This window comes from Diaporthe amygdali (genome assembly GCF_026229845.1).
Source record: "Diaporthe amygdali strain CAA958 chromosome Unknown NODE_12_length_1037015_cov_66_201586, whole genome shotgun sequence".
Taxonomy (NCBI): Eukaryota; Fungi; Ascomycota; class Sordariomycetes; order Diaporthales; family Diaporthaceae; genus Diaporthe; species Diaporthe amygdali.
Genome location: NW_026517032.1, coordinates 17,498 through 39,741, shown reverse-complemented (window position 1 = coordinate 39,741; position 22,244 = coordinate 17,498). Strand labels below are relative to the sequence as shown.

The 22,244-nt window shown below is 54.6% G+C and overlaps 10 protein-coding genes across 10 annotated transcripts; 5 read left to right on the top strand and 5 right to left on the bottom strand.

Moving 5' to 3' along the window:
* Positions 1 to 1,859: 1,859 nt before the first annotated feature.
* On the top strand, positions 1,860 to 3,645 carry J7T55_001764 (GLE1-like protein; the record flags this gene model as incomplete). The annotated part of the gene is made up of 3 exons (XM_053142661.1): positions 1,860 to 2,038; positions 2,124 to 2,808; positions 2,860 to 3,645. The coding sequence occupies 3 exons, from the start codon at positions 1,860 to 1,862 to the stop codon at positions 3,643 to 3,645; spliced, it is 1,650 nt and encodes a 549-aa protein (XP_052994218.1).
* Positions 3,646 to 3,655: 10 nt separating this feature from the next.
* Positions 3,656 to 4,695, bottom strand: J7T55_001763 (syntaxin 6; the record flags this gene model as incomplete). The annotated part of the gene is made up of 3 exons (XM_053142660.1): positions 3,656 to 3,746; positions 3,976 to 4,590; positions 4,649 to 4,695. 3 exons carry the CDS (start codon positions 4,693 to 4,695, stop codon positions 3,656 to 3,658), a joined length of 753 nt encoding a protein of 250 aa, XP_052994217.1.
* Positions 4,696 to 5,232: 537 nt separating this feature from the next.
* J7T55_001762 (peptidyl-prolyl cis-trans isomerase b) lies at positions 5,233 to 6,425 on the top strand (the record flags this gene model as incomplete). Its single annotated transcript, XM_053142659.1, has 4 exons — positions 5,233 to 5,560; positions 5,656 to 5,782; positions 5,845 to 5,996; positions 6,193 to 6,425. 4 exons carry the CDS (start codon positions 5,233 to 5,235, stop codon positions 6,423 to 6,425), a joined length of 840 nt encoding a protein of 279 aa, XP_052994216.1.
* Positions 6,426 to 6,679: 254 nt separating this feature from the next.
* Positions 6,680 to 7,151, top strand: J7T55_001761 (uncharacterized protein; the record flags this gene model as incomplete). The annotated part of the gene is made up of 2 exons (XM_053142657.1): positions 6,680 to 6,865; positions 6,954 to 7,151. 2 exons carry the CDS (start codon positions 6,680 to 6,682, stop codon positions 7,149 to 7,151), a joined length of 384 nt encoding a protein of 127 aa, XP_052994215.1.
* Positions 7,152 to 7,688: 537 nt separating this feature from the next.
* On the bottom strand, positions 7,689 to 8,654 carry J7T55_001760 (protein big1; the record flags this gene model as incomplete). The annotated part of the gene is made up of 3 exons (XM_053142656.1): positions 7,689 to 8,056; positions 8,110 to 8,498; positions 8,563 to 8,654. 3 exons carry the CDS (start codon positions 8,652 to 8,654, stop codon positions 7,689 to 7,691), a joined length of 849 nt encoding a protein of 282 aa, XP_052994214.1.
* Positions 8,655 to 8,749: 95 nt separating this feature from the next.
* On the top strand, positions 8,750 to 9,794 carry J7T55_001759 (rrna processing protein rrp17; the record flags this gene model as incomplete). The annotated part of the gene is made up of 3 exons (XM_053142655.1): positions 8,750 to 8,876; positions 9,012 to 9,241; positions 9,318 to 9,794. 3 exons carry the CDS (start codon positions 8,750 to 8,752, stop codon positions 9,792 to 9,794), a joined length of 834 nt encoding a protein of 277 aa, XP_052994213.1.
* A 330-nt stretch (positions 9,795 to 10,124) lies between these two features.
* On the bottom strand, positions 10,125 to 11,152 carry J7T55_001758 (ctin lateral binding protein; the record flags this gene model as incomplete). The annotated part of the gene is made up of 3 exons (XM_053142654.1): positions 10,125 to 10,287; positions 10,405 to 10,760; positions 11,135 to 11,152. The coding sequence occupies 3 exons, from the start codon at positions 11,150 to 11,152 to the stop codon at positions 10,125 to 10,127; spliced, it is 537 nt and encodes a 178-aa protein (XP_052994212.1).
* Positions 11,153 to 11,868: 716 nt separating this feature from the next.
* Positions 11,869 to 13,307, top strand: J7T55_001757 (uncharacterized protein; the record flags this gene model as incomplete). Its single annotated transcript, XM_053142653.1, has 2 exons — positions 11,869 to 12,103; positions 12,178 to 13,307. The coding sequence occupies 2 exons, from the start codon at positions 11,869 to 11,871 to the stop codon at positions 13,305 to 13,307; spliced, it is 1,365 nt and encodes a 454-aa protein (XP_052994211.1).
* A 967-nt stretch (positions 13,308 to 14,274) lies between these two features.
* J7T55_001756 (uncharacterized protein) lies at positions 14,275 to 18,194 on the bottom strand (the record flags this gene model as incomplete). Its single annotated transcript, XM_053142652.1, has 3 exons — positions 14,275 to 14,378; positions 14,433 to 17,442; positions 17,529 to 18,194. The coding sequence occupies 3 exons, from the start codon at positions 18,192 to 18,194 to the stop codon at positions 14,275 to 14,277; spliced, it is 3,780 nt and encodes a 1,259-aa protein (XP_052994210.1).
* Positions 18,195 to 19,700: 1,506 nt separating this feature from the next.
* Positions 19,701 to 20,850, bottom strand: J7T55_001755 (uncharacterized protein; the record flags this gene model as incomplete). The annotated part of the gene is made up of 4 exons (XM_053142651.1): positions 19,701 to 20,013; positions 20,100 to 20,200; positions 20,260 to 20,332; positions 20,804 to 20,850. 4 exons carry the CDS (start codon positions 20,848 to 20,850, stop codon positions 19,701 to 19,703), a joined length of 534 nt encoding a protein of 177 aa, XP_052994209.1.
* Between the last annotated feature and the right edge of the window lie 1,394 nt (positions 20,851 to 22,244).

The window sequence follows — 22,244 nt, the reverse complement described above, 5'->3', positions numbered from 1 at the left end:
GGGGACGGCGACGTTGGAGTTGGTGAGAGAGAGAGGTCGATGGTCGATGTCCAGGTGTGGAAGAGGAGAAGTCTCCAAGACAGCTGGGACCCAAGACTGGAAGGCAAGGCGAGTCAACCTGGGAAGGTGTCTGTCAGTTCAAGTCTGCTGTTAGTTAGCACCCGAATTAGTGCGAGGAAGCTAGGTACCTGCCTGGACCACCAGCAGGTATCCAGGTGCCAGGCCCCAGTGTGCCCAGTGCCCAGTGTGCCCAGTGCCCAGCGTCCCAGACTGAATGGAGTGACAGAGTGCCACTGCCAGGACTGGAGTGCCAGGTGCTGCTTCGGCTAAGCAGGGACTCCACTATTGAAACGGACCTGCTCATTGGTTACAGGGGTGGTTTGACGTCCGCCTCTGCCCAGCCGAAACTGGGGTGGGATGCGGACGCTGTCCGCGAGCTCTCCCTCCAGATCTACACCAGCTAGATACAGGATAGTGTCTGTCTCTCTCTCCGTCCATCTCTGCCCATCTCTTCCTCTAGCGCTGGGTTGCCCCTGTGATGGCATACATCGCGGTCTTTGGTCTCTCATAGCTCTGTTGGTAGCCAGCAGCACAGGTACAGTAGTGCAGTGTGTCTCGTAAATCATGATGCTCATCAAGGGTCAGACAAGACTGGGGCCGAGATAGAGAGGACATGTGTGCACCCACCCCACGATGCCCCGACCATGGCAAGCTCTGTCCCTCATCCTCTCGTATGTGGGATGTGCTTGTGTGGGGTCCTCCGTAACCCGGTTGAGCTTGTGCCACCATGGCCGGGGCATTACTGGTCAGTCAGCACCTAGTCTTTTCTTGTCACCTCAGCATATCAGCATCTCATAATCCCCAGCTGAGGAGAACCCCCCACTCTCCATTGGCATTCGTGATGTCCTACGAGGTGATCGACGGGAAACCCGCAAGAAGGATTGCGCAGCCGATCCCGTGTGCCACGACTCGTAAAACACGCCCCTTCAGCCGGGCCACCTCACCCATTGAGAACATCTGTTTCGAGCGATTCGAGACGGTCAAGGCTGCTGCTTCAAGGAGTGGCTACCTGTGACAGCCAGCCATACAGACGGGAAAAAAGGGGCATGGCGCGCGGGCCGTCTTTTTTTCACTCGGCTCGGGTCCACCACTATGAATACAAAACGTCCATTTGCGGACGACAAGCCAGGGGACCACGAGCCCAGGCCCACGCTCAAAAGGTCTGTGTGAGCTGCTCGACACATCCGAGGTCCAGAGGCTTCACAAGCGGCCCTCCCCATCGTTGAGCCTCTGGTCCACTCCAATATCTTAAGTACTTAGAGACGCAGCCTCGTGGCACCAAAAAGCACAACAGGCCCAACTGCCAATACGTAACCTCGCGTCTGCCTCTGGCCAGTTGGGACCTGGAGCTCGGGTGTATGGGTGTCACTAACTTCGCTGTCGCTGCTTGTCGCAGGCCCATCCTGGACGCGGGCAGTCGCCCGGTAGATACCGTCGTATTGTGCTAACAGTAGCCGTATGTATTGTCCGCACCACAACAGTCCATCGTGGAGAGACCTGAGATACCGCCCGAGAAGGTGGGGCGCGGGCGGTCGCGCTTTCTGCCCGCAGAATCGGCAGAGCTTAGACCCACCTCTGCCACTTACATGCGTGCATGCAATGCAGTACAAGGAACTTGCCTGACCCTGACTTGCGCCCTCTGCCGTCCCTTGATCGAGTTTCCTCACCCGTCGCGTCAAGTCAACCTTGGAGTCCCATATACAATTTGACTTGACCCTGTCGAGGAAGCTTCAATCTGCCAAACAACCCCGATAGCAATAACGATCGCCCGCTGCCGCCTTCCTCGTCATGCAGTCAAGATGACAACACCGTCGCCTGCGACTCGAACGTCGCGATATCCGCGCGCGAACCCGCCCACCCCGAGCCCTGCCAGCTCGTCGGTAGCAGACTTCCTCAGCCCCGACCGCAACTCTGAGACCAACCACAAAGATGCCCTCGCCGCTGCCGCCGCCGAGCATGACAGGATTCGCGCAAAAGCGTGAGTATAGAGAACACCGTTCCAGCTGTTTCGCAGCCCTCGCTGGTGATGTGGTCAATGCCTGCTAACGCATTGGTTCTGCAAGGATTCACACCCTCTACGTTCACGAGCAGAACCTGCAAAGGGAGCAGTTGCTTGAGCAAGCGCGGCAACAACGAGAACGAGCGAGGGTGGAGGAAGCGAACGCTTTAGCTGCGCAAGAGAAGATCAAGGCCGAGGAAGCACGATTGCGCGCAGAGCAGGCCGCGCGCGAGGAGCAGGAACGGTTAAGAGAGATTGCTGCAAAGAAGATTCCACCACTACCACCTCTCCCGACACCTAAAATTGAGCAGCAACCTACAGCCTCACAACCTCAAGCCTCGGTTCCCTCAGCATCTACGACCGCTCAGCAGGCTCCTGCGGCGCCAGCGAAGCCAAGCCCATCCCCTCAATCTTCACTGCAACCGCTGGCACAAGGAAGAGCCGTTGCTGCGACAGTCAATGGCAGCGCGACGCTCAAACCACCGATTTCCAATGCCTTTGCCGCTCCAAGTCCCACTCCTGCGCCCGCGCCTAAGACCACGACCGCGCCTACACCCACGCCCGCGCCTCACGATGCGAAGCGGCAGCGCGCCACTGAAATCCACAAAAGTCTCAAACAACTCCGTGCAGCCATGGCCTCGCAAGCCTCGCAGAACAAAGCTCTGAAATCGAGATCTGGAGATCTCCGGAGAGAACTTCGGAAGGTCATTGGCCAACTGTCACTCGACAAGGATGGCAATAAAGTAGTCGTGAGTAAATGTCCCACACATTCTTCGGAAGCCGACTGACAATATACACAGATGCAAAAGGTTACCAAAATCCTCAAAGAAGCACTAGCAAATGAGGTCGGCAGCCCGATGGTCGATCCCAGCCTGGTAGTGTTTTCTCCACGACAGCCTGTTGAGGGCGCTATGCATAATGCTGAGCTGCCATTACTATTTTTATTCCTCCTCAACCACTTGGCCAAGGCCATCATCAACCAGTTTATTAATGAAGCTGCGACGAACACGAAGACCGCGGACCCAATCGGAGTTTGCGCCGCTGCCATATTTTCAGATCCAACCTTCCAATGGCGGGGACAGCCACTTATTGATATACTCATGGCAAAGATTTACGTTGTCTGCCCAGTACTCATTGGCGCTAGAGGATCCGAGAAGACGGACGCAGGAAGAGATCTCGTGGGATGGAAGCGCAGAGGGACCGCTTGGGTCCCTGAAGCCGAGCACATGGACAGGATGACTGGGCTCGCCGCAGGATACGCAGCGATTGCCTTGAGAGACTTTTCAAAAACAAAGAAGCAGAATCCGTACCCCATGACGCACTACTGGGAGTCGATGGCCAAAATAGTCAACACGCCGCCCCAACAGATGTCAGTGACGCAGTGCGTTGTCTTGAGGTCCATGATTGACCATCATGAGGCGAGATTCCTGCAGTTTTACGGATCGGCAGCTATCGCAGCACTGCGACTAGCACTTGTGGACTTCCCTGCGGCGGCGACGGCTGCAGGCTTGAAAAACAACGCGGTACAGTCTCTGGCAGTGCATGCAGAACTGCTGAAGACCAAAGTTGGATTGAACCTGGCGTGAATGGCAAGTATCACATGCCGAAGATGGGATGGAAGATAGATTCTAGATGCTGAGCATGTTGCCTCAGATCCTTGATCAAAGCAACATCTTGAAGAATATGACTGGATCACTCAAAAGAGCATTTGGAATTTGTTAGACTCATTATTTCTTACGTATCCAAGCAATTGATATCACGGATCCATCTCGATCCTCTCTTTCCTTTGCACCAGACACCAGACTTGCGCCAACGCTCATAAAATCAAGAGTAAAACCAACAAAATACACAAAACCATGATCAGAAGGCCAATACACCAGCTACTTAGCCGGTCTTCGTTATGCCTTATGACATACTTCATCTTCTCCATGCCCGTCTGCAGCCTCCCGCCCACGCGGTCTGCCAGCGTGTCCGTTACCTCCAGCATCTCCATCTGCTCCTCCATCTCCCGGCCCATGTCGTCTGCCATCCTCCTCAAGTTGCCCACGGTCTGGAACACGCCGTCCAGGTGCTCGTCCTGCTCGCGCATCATGGCCTGTTGTTGCCTCTGCTCGAACTCGGCCGCGTAGTCCTCGTCCCCTTCCCCGGACTCGCCATCCGCTATGGCGAACGCATTCGGGTCGGGCAGATCACCGCCCGCGCCGCCCGCACCGCTGCGCCTGGGGGTGGACGAGGAGATGTGTTTCCTGAGCTCGTCGCGCATGTCCTCGACCTCGCCGCCGATCTCCTGCACCAGCCGCTTGCGCCGCTGGACCTCGTGAGCCGTGAGGCCGAACTGCGCCGGGTTGGCCTCGACGGCCTTCACGGACTCGACGAGGTCGGCGAGGTCTTCTGCCAGGGACTCGAGCGCGGATTCGAGGTCGGAGCGCGCGGAGGCCAGTTCCGGGGAGGTCTGGGTGGTGGTCAGGGAGCGGATGCGCAGGTAGGACGTGAAGAGGGGCCGCGTCTGTTCCATCTGGGCGAGGACATCTCTAGCGATCACTGTCAGTACCTGGGCGTGGTGGTCGCGGACGCGGTCAGGGGCCGTACTGCTGGACCTGGAGGAAGGGGTCCTCCTCGTTCGTTGAGGACATCATGATGGGCAGAGAAGGTCTGGCCTTTGAAAGACCGTCAGCTGAAGCATCGAGCCCTCATACACCTGTGAGTTGTTCTGTGTATGCGTTCGTAGGGTGTGGGAGCCGTTGTGAGTAAAACTGCGATTGTTCAATAGTTGGATATGACGATTGCTGGCTTCCCTATTTCTGGCGGACGGGTAATCAGCAACACAGCTGCAGGTGCCTATGGGGCCGCGCGGGCGTAAGCTCCACGCCCCACGACGCTAAGGATGGCTGGTGCCCCCTGAGTTCAAGCTTCCAAGGTCCCTGAGTGGTGGGGAAGGAGGCTCTGGGGGGGTCACCGTGGGAGAGTTACATCTGCAGCTTCAGCCGGCATGTGCTTGGTTCGACCCCAACTCCAAGTCCATCCAGTTGAAACGTGTCTCTCCCCGTATGCCGCTTGCCAGCCCCCATAAAGCTGTCAATTGAGATCCGGATCTCTTGTCAACTCTACTCCTGGACCTCAATTCCATCTCCTTTCCCTATCAATTGACACCCTCCCTGAACACAACAGTCAAGATGTTCAATCTGAGGCGACTTATAGTCTCGGCGGCGCTGCTTGTCGGCATTTCGATGCTGCTGTTCAGCTCCACCGTCGCCGCTGCCAAGGGCCCCAAGATCACCCACAAGGTCTACTTTGACATCAAGCACGGCGACGAGGACCTCGGTCGCGTTGTTCTGGGCCTGTATGGCAAGACGGTCCCCAAGACCACTGAGAACTTCCGTGCTCTCGCCACCGGCGAGAAGGGCTTCGGCTACGAAGGTTCCAACTTCCACCGTGTTATCAAGAACTTCATGATCCAGGGTGGTGACTTCACCAAGGGAGACGGCACTGGTGGCAAGTCAAGTAAGTAATCATGATCATGGAAGTAGATATGTTGGCCGATGGGCGATGAATTGATAGGTGGAGGCGAGAGACTGACCAATGTCATTAACGAACAGTCTACGGCGACCGCTTCCCCGACGAGAACTTCAAGCTTAAGCACACCAAGAAGGGTCTCCTGTCCATGGCCAACGCTGGAAAGGACACCAACGGCTCGCAGTTCTTCATCACCACCGCCATCACTGGGTAAGAATCAATCCCCACCTATGGCACCCCCGGGCTCTTAAGCTGACATGGAGTGTACGCAGCTGGTTGGATGGCAAGCACGTCGTCTTCGGCGAGGTCCTCGAGGGCTACGACATTGTCGAGAAGATCGAGAATGTTGAGAAGAACCCTGGCGACAAGCCCAAGGAGACGGTGAAGATCGCCAAGAGCGGAGAGTTGCCGGTTCCAGAAGAAGGTATTCACGTGGAGCTCTAAAGTGGCCGCTTACCACCGTATCTGCACCGACAACACCAATTGCACACCTAGAAATACACACACATGTTCCTAGAAAATCAATCCAAGTGCGATCAGGTCCCTGTCACAACGTCTTAAGTGCCCGCGCATATGTCATTCGTGTATTTACTGATTCGCCTTGTTTGCCCGCCTTGCAGAGCCAATCTACGGAGGCGCCGACTGGGCTGCCGGCTTCACCGAGGGAGAACCGGCCGAGGAAATCCAACAAGAAGTCCAGCAACAGGCAGACGGCACCGCTGCCCACGGAGAGTGGTCCTATATCCAGAAGGGCGCACTATTTGGAGTCATTGTTGGCTGCGTTGCTCTGTATGTGCGCATCTCGAGGAAGAGGGACCCAAGAGGTGTCGGCTACGAGAAGACGATGGCGTAAAGTCCTCAACATACCCGAGAAATGGGAAGGTACACGTACAGTGATTTAAAGTAGTTGTCGCATGCGCAGGCGTTGTGAATATGATACGTTGGGCTCTTTTTTGCGGTGCAAGCACCTATCCAACAGCTCGATCAGGCATTTATAGTACAGGCACCGTCACGTGCCCCACTTGCAAAAGACCGACTGTAAATTTTCATGTGAAGCTTCGACATCGACATCGCCCATCACTCATTAAATAAGTCATTGTTGCCAAGATGAAGGTACTTAGCATAAATTTCCTGACCTGCGCGGTCAAGACCTGCAAGTCGTCGTCGGCGTCATTTCCGCTGCACCCCAAGGACGCCGAGCTTGCACAGGACGAGATCGAGCTCAACCCGCAGTTTCTCATCAACGTCCTGCCCCGCCTTGATTGGGCGGCGCTCAAGACCACATCAACTGAGGTGACTATTTTCTCATTTGATTCAAAAGACTCATTCCAGCCCCACACAGCATGTGAGCTGAAGACTGACCTCCGTGTGCGATGAAAAGCTGGGCTTCCCAGAGCTCCCTGCAGAGCCGCCCTCCGCAGAGGACCTTGAGAGCAATGAGGCGATGCTCAAGGAGCTGCACTCGCTCCTCGTGGAGACGCAGATGATGGAGGGAAAGCTCGTCTGCGGGCACTGCGGGCACGAGTACCACGTGCGGGAGGGGATAGCCAACTTTTTGCTGCCTTCTCATTTGGTCTAGAGTCTTAGCAAGACAGAAGTGGTGACGGCCAGTGTGGAGGGTCTTCAGATCTACGAGGGACGGAGGATTGGCGTCTTTGATAGAATAGACTGGTGGGCTACAGAGGGAGCTTGCTCGACAGTTTGGCGGGATGCATCACAGTCTTGGGCCCGCAACAGACTCTGAACAGGCTAGCATATTGAGGCTGGAAGACGAAGACAACAGGTTTCGCATGGGTTGGCATGGCGTTCAGGAAAGGGAAAATACCAACATTTGAACCTCGGCACCAAAATCACGAGGAAAGACCTTGAGCACAGGTGACCACCACACAGGGGCAGAGAGCATTTAGTAGGGTCACGAAGCGGAAGCATTGTAAAGCGAGTGATCTCTGAACTCCTCGGTGCCATTCCATATCTACGAGGAAACCTATTGAACCTGCCCAAAAAGCAAAAGAAAACTCCTGAGGTGATACAGCACTATGCTAACAAAACACCCAACACATCCCCCACATCACAACCTCAAGCTGCTCATGCAAACTGATGTCTCCAGCCGTTTGATTCAGTTCTTCTTCTGCGCGGCCGGACCGTTCTCCTTGTCAAAAGCGCCATACGAGACCTCCAGACTTGACACAGCCGACAGTCCAACGTAGAGAATAGCCAGCATGATGATCGTACCCACTAGGCCCATGAAGATGCCCGGGGTGAAGAACTGGTACTTGACGAACAATGGCGCAGAAGAGTCGTTCGCGTTGCCCGCCCTGGGCTCGATGACCTCGGCCGTCCGCCTCTTCAGCTCCATCTGGATGGCATCCGACTCGACGTATTCGGACTCGTAGACAGCGGGTGAGTGAGGGGATGAGAAGTAGATCACTGTGTAGTCGTCACCACTGGCTTGGGCGCCGGAGAGGATATCACCGATCTCGACGTCTGCTCTCTGGTTAGTCTCATTGCCAATCTCTTAGGTGAAAGGAGGTGCACACCATTCTCAGCAAGCTTCGTGGCTCTGGCACCACCTTTCTGCGTGGGCAGAGCCTCCAGCCGGTGCTCGTTGACACTCAACCCATCCTTCTTTCCTGCTTCCGCACAGGCGGCCTTGATGTAGTTGCTCAGCCCGTCGAGGCTGATATCATCCCCAATGACCTCAGCAACATCGTAGCGACCTTTTACGTCCTCTCCATCCACTGCAGAGCACAGGTTTGCCGAGTGGCATACTCCAGATTGCGGGTTGCGCAGATCCGAAGCATGCACATTGGGTTGGCTGATGAGTACGTAGCGGCTCGTCGGACAGCTGGACAGGATGTCATGGGTCGTGTGCAGAGCTCGGGATGTCGATTGGAGCTGGGAAGTCTCGCCAGATGGGATTGAAAGCCTAATAGTAGAGCTGATCAGCACATATGAACGAGAAGCGTCGTAATTAGGGGCCGCGTGTGTACTTGGATGTAGAGAATAGGACAAGGGGCGAAGAGTCGCTAAAGGCGGCGGCTGTTGAAGCCAGCAGGCTGGCTGTCGTCGTCGAAAAACGCATTGTGTCTGAAGCGGCAACCGAACAAGTGATTTTGGTGAGGACAGCGCAGCGTATGGCTCGTGGATATCAGAGAACAGCCAGATGCACAAGTGATGATGATGATGGAGAAGCTCGTGGCAGCAGCTCCTTCGATTCAGGTTGCCGTCGGCAAGATCCGCCCAGCAAGCTGCAACTGGGAGCCGCGCTCACCGGCACGCAGCATCCCAGTCGAGGATATCCAAAGTTAGCGCATCACGTCACTAAAATACAGGCGGCTCTGCAGCTAATGTCCAGGGGTCCAGCGCATTCCAAAAAGTAAAATTTCCCGAGTTGCATATTTCACCTCCAGACGCGTTCACTTACAACAACTTGTTCAAGCTATCCTCACTGCCAATATGTTCGCCAAACCACGCCCGAAAAAGCCAATACTTCCCACGCACTCCAAGAAGCGCAAGGCAACGCACGCTGTTGAGGAGGTCACATTCGACAACAGCGCAAGGCAAGAATACCTGACTGGGTTCCACAAGAGGAAGGTTCAGAGGCAAAAGCATGCGCAGGAGGAGGCTGCCAAGAGGGCGAGGGAGGAGAAGATTGAGTTCCGCAAACAGGTGAGCTCTGGCCCTCTCTCATTGATATGGAATCTGGAGCGTGGACTGGCGCTGACAAGGAGCATCATTGGTACAGCTACGCGAAGACAGGAAGAAGCAAGTTGAGGAGCATGTCAAGAACATAGAGGCCATCATGAAGGGGTCGCAAGTGGCTGGCTTGGGCTCGGATCAAGAAGGGTCGGAGAACGGTGGCTCTGATAAGGATGGAGACGAGTGGGAGGGGTTCGACGAGGCCCCGCAAGCGCCAGCCCTGGAGGCCGTGGACCACGAAGAGGAGTACATCGATGAGGATCTCTACACGACTGTCAAGGTGGAGGCGGTCAGCGTGGACAGGGACGGTCTGCATAACAAAGCCGAACTGGAGGCTGTGCACGGAGACGACGACGAAGGCAGTACACAGGAAGACAAGGAGTCTAAGAACGCAAAGGACGCTACAACGAACGAAGGCAGAAAAGGCCTGCCCAAGAAGAAAAAGAAGAAATTCAGATACGAGACCAAGGTCGTCAGGCAGCTGGCGGACAAGAAGAACAGGGCGAGAAAGTCAAGAGATTAGAGTATGTCCAAGAGCGGTCTTGAATCTCGGAATCCCGGACGACGCAGTTTTGATACCCAAGTCACGAACGTTTCTGATTGTCGAAGCATCAACAAATTCAATTACCGAAGCAATGTGCTGTGATCAAGTCCAACCGTTGTCTAAAGTGCATCCATGAGAACACCTCTCCTAAACGCAAGAATGCTGCATCCTTCACTCGGGTGCATTGATAATGTGCGGTTGCAATGGCGGGCCCTTGTTCTGTCCGCGCAGACCAGAGACTCGTTACAACTTCGCAGCAAACATTTCGCAAAGGTAGCTGTACTGATAATCTCCTCCTCCCAACGCAGCTTAGATGTTGCCGATCTCGGCCTGGAACTCCTCCAGCTCCTTCTTGATGTCTGCGTACTTCTTGGCCATCTCCTCGTACTTGGACTCCCACTGGTCTCGCTCGGACTCGAGGGCCTGGACTTTTCGCTCGAAGTGGCCCGCCTTGACATCGGTTTGTCGAAGCCTGGTGAACAGTGAAAAACAGAGGTCAGCGTTTGTTTGTAGGAACACAAGTCTGGATCGCAATCAAGCGGGGACAGGATGGGCAGGAAGTAAAGGAAAAAGGCAATGTGGCAAGCACCTCCAAGTCAGATAATCGTGTGACTTGAATGTGTAGTACTGGGCTACCCACTTCTCGTTGGCCTCGCGAAGCGTCTTGTCGGCCTCCTCGGCCTCCTCCTCGAGCAGCTGGAGGCGGCGGGTGAGACTCTCGTTGGTGGTGGAGTGCTGGGTGCCGTCCTCGGCGGCCTTCTTGAAGTCCTTGATGGCAGTCTCGAGCTTCTCGACCTCGCCCTCGAGCAGGCCGTTCTTGTGCTGCAGGGAAGTGATGTCCTGCTCCTTGGACAGGTTCTCCTGCTCGAGCGTCTTGACCTTGGATTGAAGCTCCTCGACCTTAGCGGCGGAATCGTCGGCCTCCAGGCGGAGCTGGTTCATTTTCTGCGTAACGGAACTCAGTATCGACATCTTGGCGGTTTTTTTTTTTGATTGACACTGTGTGTTTAGGGTGTAGGAAGGTGTCAGGGGGTGTTCTGGTGCGGTGATAGGCCAAGTCAAGGTAGGTTGCGTGTTGCGTGTTGCTGGCTTCGAGATGTTTGCTATGCTGCCTCAGGCCTTTGTCACGGCGATGCAGTCAAACCTGCAGTGAAACGGACGCCGGCATACCACGAGTGAATCCAACAATGGAGGGGCAGCAGAGGTGACACACCAACACCAAGCAACAACGACAGACACAGATACAGACACAGACATGACGGCACCGACAGCAGGAGCCTCCCGACCCTCCCCCCCTTTCAACAGCTGGTCACACTTACCTCCTTGATGCGATCCATGGTGAAGAGTTCAGCAAATTCGATAGACTAAAAATGTAGGAAGGCAGAGGCGAGCACAGTCGATGGAATGGACACAGGAGCAGAAGAAAGGAGGTTGGCGACAGGACAGTTGGGTATTAGTAGCACGGCAAGGTGACAGACTGGTCTGGGAGGAGGTCTGGTGGAGGTCTGAAATAGTACTGACAGCTGCCCCTCTGTAATCCCCCTGGCCGATTCGCTGGCCTTCTAGGGGGCTTCTTTCTCTTCATTACGGAGAAGACCACCCACCTCTTTGAGTACCCTGCGCAAGTACCTACCCATGCCTGGGCCCCCTCATGAACAGGGATCTTCATTGCCCGCCCACCTTGCCTGTTCATTCCTGTGCTGCCGTGGCCTGTGACCCCAACCAAATGCCGCCTGTCGTCTGTTGCTGCCACCCTTCCCAAGTTCCAGGGGTCCATGTGGCACCACAGTATTTGAGTATGTAATCATAGAACGCGGCCTGCTTCCATGTTGCTGTGACAACATGGTCAACATCCCCAGCTTTGCCATTCCAATATGATTCAGAGTTCCAACCTTCGCCTTTCACACACAAAGCACACTGTGCATCGTATTCTTCAACCATCGGAATTATCACCTACGGAAACAGCGCGAGTTCAGAGGACAACTAATTAAAGGGCTGTGAATCTTGAGATTACCAATTTCCCTGGTGCAGCGCGCCTTGCACGTCAATCACCATGCTGAGAGCACACCAAGACCAAGAGAATCTGGTCTCCATCCACCAGGCCAATGCTGCCACCAAGCAGCAAGCCACAGTCAGAGCCCTTCAGCCAAAGACTCCTGGAGCCCGATATCCCAAGACACCGCTGAAGATTCCCCTTAATGATGAGAACGCAGTGCGTGGCCTTGGGGGGAAGAGCGTGCTGGCAAACAAGACCAAGGGAGACCGGGCACAGTGGCAGACACCTGCAGGTAAGCAAACTTCTCAACAGTCAAAGCAGGTCTTATGCTCGATCCCAATTCAAGCGCTCACAAAACTTGAGCAGAACCGCGGACAGAACGGCCTGTGCTAGGAGACAAGACAACCAATACCAAGGCGAGACAGCAAGCCGTCGGCAAGACCCCTGCCATCAGTGATATCGAGAAAAGCCAACTCAAACCCACCACTGTCTCTCGTCTTAAGCCCACAGGCTCCAAAGCGGACGCATCCAAGCTACATATCCTTCAAGACATTGCCTCTGATCCGTTGTCCACGGAACCCGACACCAATCCGCCCCCTCCTGAGCCCCTTCCGTATGAGTCCGATGTCTGGCCAGACGGCGTCCTGACCTTCGATGGCATCAAGCCTCAGAACCGCCTCAAGGGGCACTTCGAGTACTATCATAATCGGAAGGACGAGAATGGTATGACAAGGCTCGACAGAGAGATGGAGGCCGCTAGGGTGAGGCGTCACAAGGATGCCGAGGCAAAGATCAAGGAGGACATGGAGCAGGGCTTCAAGTGGGACTTGGGACTATTGGAGTCACCCAAGAAGAGGAAGATAGTGCCTGCGAAGGATCCAGAGGCGACGGACAAAACCATTGTCCGTCCTGGAGCTATGACAAGAGCCCCATCAACCGTTACTTCACGACGGGCAGCTTCGGCATTGGGCATGGCGGGCAAGACGTCCATGACGAATCTCCAGCGAAAGCCCCTGGCTGCCCAATCGGCCTCAGCTACCAACGCGAGCAAGTTGCCGAGCTTCATGCAACCCACTAGGGCCAGGCCGGCGCCGCCATCAGCAGCGGTGACCTCCAGGCCCAAGCCATCTTCAACGGCAGGCCTCGCTGCCTCTAGAAGCACTCTTGGCTACAGCAAAGGCCGCAGCGCCTCCTCAGCCCTCCACAATGGCACCGCTCATGGTCAAGAGCACGTGCGGAGCAGGTCCGAAGCAACTTCGCGCGTCTTCTCCAGGACGGCGAGCTCGGCTAGTGACGCAACCGTCACGCCGGAGTCCTACGCGAAGGATAATGCGATATCGAAGCCCGAGTTCGTCTCCATCTTTGATGTGACCCCCAAGCTTGATGAAGATGACGATGGTGGTCTTTTTGGGAAGGTCGATGCCAACGGAGATGATGATCTGTTTGGCGCAACCGAGCACGATGAGGATGATTTCCAGCTGGAGTTGAGCCCGTGATCACTCCGTTTTTCCTTTTTAAGGGTCATGACGGCGTTTTTGGAAGGTTATGGTCAGGGTGGTGGGCTTGGGCATCCCGGGTGGGGGGGGAAGGAGTCCTTTTCAGGAATGAAGGCCACGAATTCATAGGGATACCCAAGGCCGAGTACATGGCATGTTTTGTCGCAGTGAAGCGATTATTATTGAGGTACGACTGCAGGATGAGCAGTAAACGTCAGGCTCTGGGTTCTCACCATCAGGACTTTCTGAGAAGGGTCTGGCTGCGAGTCCCGAGTCCCGGTCTTGCCATGAGAGCGTACCAACCAGCATATGTTAGCTGAGACTTCAAGCACGTCGAATAGCAGCCGCATTGTTGATTTGTGTATTGACATCACACTGCCCACCGTCGATAATCACTGTTGGCTGCCCAGAGTGAAGTGCGGAAAGCAGGAAGTAGGCCTGTGAGACATGCAGCTTGTTTAATTGTCCACATTATCTTTTCAGCACAGGACCTCTTGGTGAGGGTACCTGTAGCTCGTTCTCCCCTTCTCGCCCTCATTATTCTATGGGTTGGCTAAGAGTTCAGAGTGGAAACCCTTTCCGTTCTCCTGTGCGGCGTCCTAGCTTCCCTGGGTGAGGTCAAGGTTTGACGTACTCCATCTGAAAGCCCAATTTGTTCCCTCTCCATCCTCAGCACTTCCTACAGCCCCGCCCCTCCCCGAGGCAACTCCTTCCGCGGGCCCCCAGAGTCATTTCTATTGCCCCCTCCACCGGTATGCGAGGCCAACACTAAATGCAGGTATATAACGAGAAGAGAACCATGGATCCAACCCAGCGCGTGAGAAGCATTCCGCGTGCACACCAAGAACTCATCTATGCTGCCACTCATACCAGCGACGTGTCGTTTTTCTCTCCTTGGGAATGAAAGAGAAAAGACAATGTGCCTTCCGTGGCCGTTTCTATCTTGACATTGCGTAAGAGTAAAGGATTAGTTGAGGAAGCCCTTGCACTCTGGCGTGCCGCACAGGCAAGGGATACGGTCCTCCGATCGCATCTCTCGGTCGAACTTGTAATCGTATGTCAATTCCTCGTCTGCAAGGAATGCGTTAGTCAAATGCCACAACTAAATGCTTGGGGTTTACTTACTCTGTGCGATGGCCCTCTCGGCGTAGATGACAATCCTTTTGCTCCCTTCCACGCGAATGATGCTGGCCTTGCAGTTCGGCGCACAGCTATGATTGATGAACCGCGCAATCCCGCCTTTCTTTGTCGCATCAATGACAGTGTCATCGTCGATTCGGAACAGGTAGCTGCTGCCTATGCCGCTCTTTGTGTACTGCTGTTCGCGGAGATCGGCGATCTTCTGCCGCACCTGCTCACCGACATATTCAATAATCATGTCGTCCTTGGCAATGTTCTCCATGGCGTACAGGCCCCAGTTATGGATGGCAGAGCGAGCAAATTTGACGGGCTTCTTGCGCTTCTTCAGCTGGTTGAAGCGCAGAACGTCTGACGCCTGGCCAAACACCTTTTGAGTCTTCTCAAGGGAAGAGTTGTGGTCGCGCTGTTTGGCGCGTGTGTCGCGGGCGTTGCTCTGAGAGGCGACGTGATCGGGCGCGACTCTTGTATTGCTGACCTCAGCCAGAGCCCCCTTAACCTTACCACCTTTACCAGCTTTCTCGCGCTCCTCGCGCGCCTTCTGCACCTTGATATGATGCGGCAAATACTTGGATTTCTCGGAATTGAGAATTTTCTTGATGCCTGCAGTGCGTGCACAGCCGGTTGGGTTTGGCACGTAGTAGCCTCCAATGCCCACAATCTCACCGGACCCGTCCCACGAATTGAGCTCCCTGATACGGTCTCGTTTCCAAATCCACGCTTGTGGGTCGCCAATGTCTTCCACGGTGAACTTCTTCTTCAGCTTCGTAATATTGGGCCGGTCACTGTCCCCAGGAAGCACGGTTCGCATAGACTCAATGTCAAGCTTGAAATCGACAGGAAGGGCGAGTGCCTTGGTCACATGCTCAGGGTACAGTGCTGGATCCGGTAAGGGTTTGTCTGGATCTTCAGGGGGCGGCGTAGGCTTGAAATCTGGGTCTGGTGGCGGCGTGGGCTGCTTAAGAGATTCGGACTTTTGCTCGGCTTCCTCTTCAAATATCTCCTCCTGTTGTCGTTTGAGAGCCTCGCGCTCCTCAAATATCTGCTTTTTGGATTTCTTTTTCGACTTGGTAAGAACCTTCTTCGAAGCCTTTGAGATCGGTTCCTGAGTAGCCAGAGACGAGTCATCTAGAGTGGCTGCCATCGAGTCTGCATCTTCCAAGAGAACGTCTTCGGATGCGTCCCGGAGAGGGTATTCGGTTTCGATGTGATCAATGGTCACTCCGAAGAGCTCTTCGTCACTCTTCTTCTGGCGCTTGATAGCAGTCTCTACCTGCAGGTCAAGCTTTCTCTTCTTGATACGTGGAAGTGGCCCATCTTGTGCCAAGCTGGCTTCGGTCATTGAGTCATCCTCGGCAGGTCCCCATTGTCCAAAGTCATCCTTTGCGTCATCATCAGTGCTCATGCGACTGCGAGGTCGAGACTCTGGCTCTTCAGTGTCTCTCGCCAAAGAGTCACGATTTTCAATTTCGTCCTCAGACTCCGCGTCACTTTCAGCATGTTGCAGGCGATGGTGCAGAGAACGAAAGGCTGGCCGATGAGAGGTCGGTCTCTCTCGGGCAAAGGGGTCGGTAAACCCAGGTCTCCGGATAAGGCTACCTTTCTTTGCCTTACGAATCCGAGGTAGTGCAGTGACATCAAGATGTTTAGTACGGCGTTCGATCGGGTCCGCCCGTGAATTAGGCGTGCTCGCAGGAGACTTCTCCTCGGTGTCCTCGAAAAGAAAGGCAGGTGTTTTGGCCCCGGCTGGATCCTCGATGCCGAACTTGCGACGTTTGGCAGCATGATTAGCAGGGTCCAGGAAGTTGAACAGGCTCGGCGCAGCAACTTTCTGACGAATGTGCTTGATGAGATGCTCGACCATCTCTCGTCGCACGACCTCAGCGGCTTCCTTGACCGGATCGAAATTGTTCGCTCGCTCGCGCTTCTCATCTTCCAGATCCCTTAAGTCCTCCCTTCTTGCACGCTCCTTGTCGTCTCGCTTCGGTGGTTCTATTGCGACCGGGCGCCGCGGCGGACTGCGACTCCGCCGCTTATAAGTCAGCGATGTGGAATTCACCGCCGGCTTGCCCTCAGCGCCGAACAAGTGCAGCTTCATATTGAGGTTGTATGTGAAGAACGCAGTACCATCTGCTGACGTCTGGCATTTCTCAGCTTCGGCGCGACCGAATGATGAGTCTCGAAAGACAATGTAGTATCCAAGCCTGTCGGCACGAATGTCCTCCCAGCGGTAATTCTTAAGCCGCTTTTTCATATGCGCAATAGTAGTCGGCATAACTGGGACGAATTCGTGGGCGACGAAGATATATGGGTCGCTTTTGAGTTGGCTTGCAACTGGTACTTGTTCGATCAAGGTCGATACCCGCGGCGCGATGGGCAAGGGGCGGACTTCGGGTGTCGGTCTATAGGCAGCAGGGCCTTTTGGTGCTGTCGGTGGCGGTCCTGGGATGAATCCTGTGGTCCTGGGAGCCGTGGGTATGGTTTTTGTGATCAAGGGCTGCGACCTTTCACGTTCTTTGTGCAAAACCTCTTCCAACATGCGCCGACTCTTCTTGCCCTCAGGATCGAATTCGACACGTACGACGTTAGATTCTATCTTCTTGCCGTTCATCGCCCTGACGGCGCGTTTAGCAGCATCAATGGCCATGACTGGGTGTGGCCGTGAGCGATTTGGCTTCGAGTCCTTGTACCGAAAAGTAGCAAAGCCCAGGAAGCTGCCAGTTTCAGGGTGCATCTTGTTGCTGCTCTCTGCGACGTCGCCAAATGAGGCAAAAATGGCTGCAACCTTGGAAAAGGTGATCAGGGGGTTGAATCCGGATACCACCAGTTGGGTCGGAGGCCCAGGGCCAACAGAGGTCTTGGAATCCCACGGGTACGGCTTCACATTGTACGGTGATTGCCGCATGCGAGATTTGGGAAGATGGTAGTCGACATTAATGTAGTCGAGGCGACTGCCTTTCGCAAGTCGCGGGTCGGCTGGAGGGGGAGCGTCATCTTCCTGTTCACATAGTAACTTATTAGCCAGGTTTTTCAAATTCAGAAGATGACGCTCCCCCTTGCCGGGTTGAATATATGTGTACGTACCAACCCAAACTCCTTATATTTTGGCTTCTTCTTATCCCGCGACGACCGATCGATGGAAGGCTCATGTATGGACTTGATTACTTGCGTGCGAAGTGAAGGGTCTCGAGCCGGTACGCGATGTACGAGGCCGGCCTGGTCCATCGTGGAATGCTTCTCACAGGCGCCATCAAGATTCATCGTGGATCCGTTGGTCATTTCGGAATATGGAATGTTGTTTTGGGTTGACTTGAAAGACTGCTGAGAATTTATGGCCGGAGACGGCGAGTCGATGGTCGTCAAAGGAGTGAGATGAGAGTATGATGAGCTCTTGGGGGCGGCAACACCGTTGGGTCGCAAGGAACCGCTTGTCAATGAGGATGCCATGCTTGTATTCGAAGTCTCTGAGCCAACTGTGTTGGGGATATCCCTTGGGATGTTGTCGATATCATCAGCGGGGGTTCGCGATGGATCTGATACTGAGGTGTCCCGGCGGGATCTCGAGGTGGCAGGATCGTCTTGTCGCGCGCTGGGGGTTTGGTGACCATTGGTGGTCTTGTCCAGATGGCCAGACGACGGCGACTCTGTGGCTTCCTGTTTCGCCTTCTCGCGCTCCATCGCCCTCTCCCTAGCCGCCTTTGGAGCCGCGGGGAAGAACTGCGCGAAGCTCGCACTAGAGGGGCGAGTCATCGTGTCCAAACCGACAGCTATATCTTCACCACTTCCACCGCCCTCCAACCATCATAACTCGCTTTCCGAATGCAGCAGTTGACACCTTTCATGTGTGTATCGATGAATGGAAGGGGATGTCGCGATGATGTCGCGCGTCGAGCGTCGGGGCACGCGACGGCTGTGAGGGAGGGAGGCAGGGAGGGAGGCTTGGGAGTATGGGACCTGGCGGCTGGCGTCTGGCGAATGGGAGATTGCTTGGGCCCGGTTTCCAGTGACGTTGGAGAAATCTGCCTTCAGGAGTGGGCGAGCGAGCGGGCTGGCTGGCTGGCTGGCTGGAGCTGAGAAAACTCAGCAACCAAGGCTATACAGCAGGTCAGGGAGCAGGCAGAGTGTCGGCCCCCTTTCTGGTTGTAGAAAATGAAAACAAAAATAGGCAAGTAAAAGAGCTGAGAATGTCAAGGAGCCCTGCCGCGAGACGCAAGGTGGTTTCGTGGATGGGGTAAAAGTCAAAAAGGTGGAAGAAAGGGATTCAGTGCTCGGCTGGCTCACTTCGGCGGCGCGCGATCAGACCTGGACCCCCAGGCCAGACAAGACCGCCTAGCCCCAGGGATGGGAATTGGGATCTGAATTGCGATGGCTCTGGCTCTGGTTCTGGCTCTGCCCCGGCCGCCTGCTCAGCTCTGGCTCGCTACTGCTGCAGCACTCCAGCACCCAGTGACTGGCATGAATCCATGAGTTGGGGTGAGGACAGCAACTGCAAGGGTGTCCCATTGTGCCTGGATGCCCTGCCGACCTGCCTGCAAGCATGAAGATTACATTGTACCTGCCTGCCATCTCACATGCTGAGACCCACTGAACAGGAAATGGCGCTAAGAGGGAAAGAGTGGGGTACCAATGTACCTTTGAGAGCCTAGCACCTTAGGTTGTCAATGATGTGGCACTCTCGGCTGGTGAAACCACAGAAGAGGTGAAGACTCTGTTGCAAGGTCTATAACAACGAGCATGAGTATAAGGGATGTACGTAACCTTGCAAATAATGCAATGGCGAAGCTGCTCTGTATCCGGAGATGCACTAGCGATTCTCGATTGGAACGTACCCTGGACAGTGGTCTGTTGTCTTGTCACTTAAGGGTGGACGGTGCAAGTCAATGGGCCTGTTCATGCCCTACAGAGTAGCTTCCACGAGATCAATGCCCAACATCCCTTAGTGGGCAACGCCAGGACCGTCATATCAGCTAGCACACCTAGCCCGGATCCTTTGAGCGCAATCGTGTGTCGCTCAGAACAAACTTACACCTCGTGTCATGAATGAAGTGGTGACAGTCCTTCCACCTGACAGTAGAAGACATGGATAAGAAGTCGTGTTATGAACCAGAGTGTAACAGCCCAAACGAGGCCCAGCAGCTTAATGCATCACAACCATTGACCTCCAAAAACCACTCAAGCAGCTCAGTCTTCCAACAGCTCGTCAGTCATCATCACCTGGATATGCCTTGAGAGCCACATTGTTTCCTCATAAACGCCTTAGTAAGGCTCCTCACGGTTGCCATTTCCACCGGAGTAGCCGTTGTCACGGCCACTGTCACGTCCCCAACCGCCTCCACGTCCGCCACCGCGGTATGAGTCTCCCCGGTCGCCACGGCTGTAGCCGTTGTCGCGGCCGCCGTAGCCACCGTCGCGACCACCATAGCCACCGTCACGGCCGCCGTAGCCACCACCTCCCTCACGGTTGTACCCGCCACGCCCGCCGCGGCTGTACCCACCGCGTCCCCGGCCACCACCGAAGCCACCGGATCTTTGGACGCGCTCCTGAACGGTGATGGTGCGTCCATCAAGCCTATCCAAAACCGGATTAGCATATGTTGCGGAAAGGTTACGGGTTCCCTGAAAGACCAAAGAGCCAGTGCTCAGGCATGGACATACTCAGAGTTGTTCATCTCCTCGATGGCGGTCTTGGCGGCCTGGTCATCGTTGAAGTCAACGAAGCCGAAGCCAGCGCTCCTGCCGTCTCTCATGACAACGGTCTATGTCGTTGGGTCAGCACTCGCCGCTTAAATTTCCATCATCGTGCAGCAAAACTGACAGCCTTCTCGATTGCGCCGAACTGCTCAAAGGTCTGGGCCAGGGCCTGGTCATCAGTGGCCCATGACAGGTTGCTGTGACGAACATTAGCGGACGCTCCCCAGCGAGATGTGTAGAGCATAACCTACCCGACATAGATGGTAGTCGCCCTGGCGGCAGGGGTACCGGAGAAGGACCTGGTCGCAAATTTTTAACTTTTTTGGTTCACAGCAGCAGATGAGAGGTCTGACAAGACCAAGGGCAGACCAAGGGCACTAGCATCACGTAGAGCATAGAGATGGCAGGAAGGAAACTGGAAGTGAAGATTGTATTCGTGTGTGAAGACTGATCAGTTCTACTCATGCACCCAAAATGCGACGGGATGGCGCAGATTTGGCCATTGAAGTACATCTGGGCAGGAAGGATTGTGCGGCGCCTAAGCGCAGCAGGAGGACCCTCAGGATTCTCGAGAGGCGGAGCGCAGTCATCGGACGCGCGCGAATAACATGCTGGGCATCAAGATTTGGGATGCACGATGGAAGTCTCAATGAGTGTGGGATATTTACCTGGATGCAGAAGCACCGGCGGTGGGGGAGGGGGCGGATTCAGCCATGCGGGCAATAGTACGCGTGGTGGTCGCGAAAAAGCGCGATAGCATTGAAGGGTGGGTTATTCGAAGTAGACAACAAACGCCGATGATCGAGCAAAGGTAGCACGATCAGGGTGAGTGAGGCAGGAGTGAGCTTCAGGGTTTGCGATGAGAACGCTGTTGACGGGGGATGTGGTGAAAATTTCAAGCATGGCGTCAATTACGAAGGCGACAATCCAGTGACAGACGATCCCTGGCACTGAATTTCGTTCCGCCGGACCGGGAGCTAGGCCACAAACAGCCCAAACGCCCAACGCCCCCCCTTCTTGCGTGCAGCCGCGGAAAGCCTGTGGCAGGCAACCTTAATTGGGCACAAGCACAAAGCCCAGTGTCACGCTGTGGCAATATATCATCATCTTCTCCTGCACCTTGTTCAGCCTACTGCTAGTCATCTATGCTTACGTATAATTTGGGTTGAGCGAATATCTCTTGCTGCATCGGCAATCGGCAGGGCAGCCTTCATATGTCGTGCAGCGCCTTCTCGACGACCTGACATGGCGGGCGATATTGAAGCAGACCAAAGAAGCGAAACAGAAAGCCAGACTGTCGAATTATGCTGAAGTCAACCACTTGCTAGCAGACATGATTTAGAGTGACAGAAACATCCGTAGTTTCAGTGGACCCAAACGGCGCGTCAACTGATATCTGCTGATTTATTCGGACAAATCGATGCGAAGACAACAAAGACACCTCCTTCCGCGGGGCATTTTGAGAAATGAATCAGACTCAAATGGCTTTTTGATCTTAAATCTTTTTTTAAACAAAACAAGTAAAGAGATATCCATTTATTTTCTATGTCATTGCACTGTCTGGCTTGTCATCTGTAACCCAGCACGGTGTGTTGCGCAAATTGATTCCATTATGTAGATGCGAGCTCCAATATGGGTTGGGAAATTCACACCATGGAGAGCGTTGAAGGCGGTCGAGCTACTTGTTACGGTACCCTCCTGTGGCTCGCCATATAAGCGCCACGGCTTCGCCTGTGACCCGTAGCCTTCTAGTTCTTCTCTTTGTGCAACAACAAGCTCTTATTAGAGACTCCTATGCGGCACGGTGGCGCTGCTCACATGTAAACAACCTGAAATTGGCAAGATTACATGCTGCTGTAGCTTTATAGTGCTTGCACAGGCGATTGAGGCCAAGAAATAATCTGGAAACACGTAGGATTCAAATTGATCTCTTTGAAGTCCTATATTATCTCTTGGTCATGCTGTCGACTGGAGAATGTAATGGAAGGAATAGCAAGGATTGAAACAAGACTTCCAATGAACGGAACGGGGTTATTGATCTTGTGTGATAGTTGAAGTATCAAGTGATGCGACAACGCTTGTTGAATCTGGATGCTTCGAAGGCGTTGA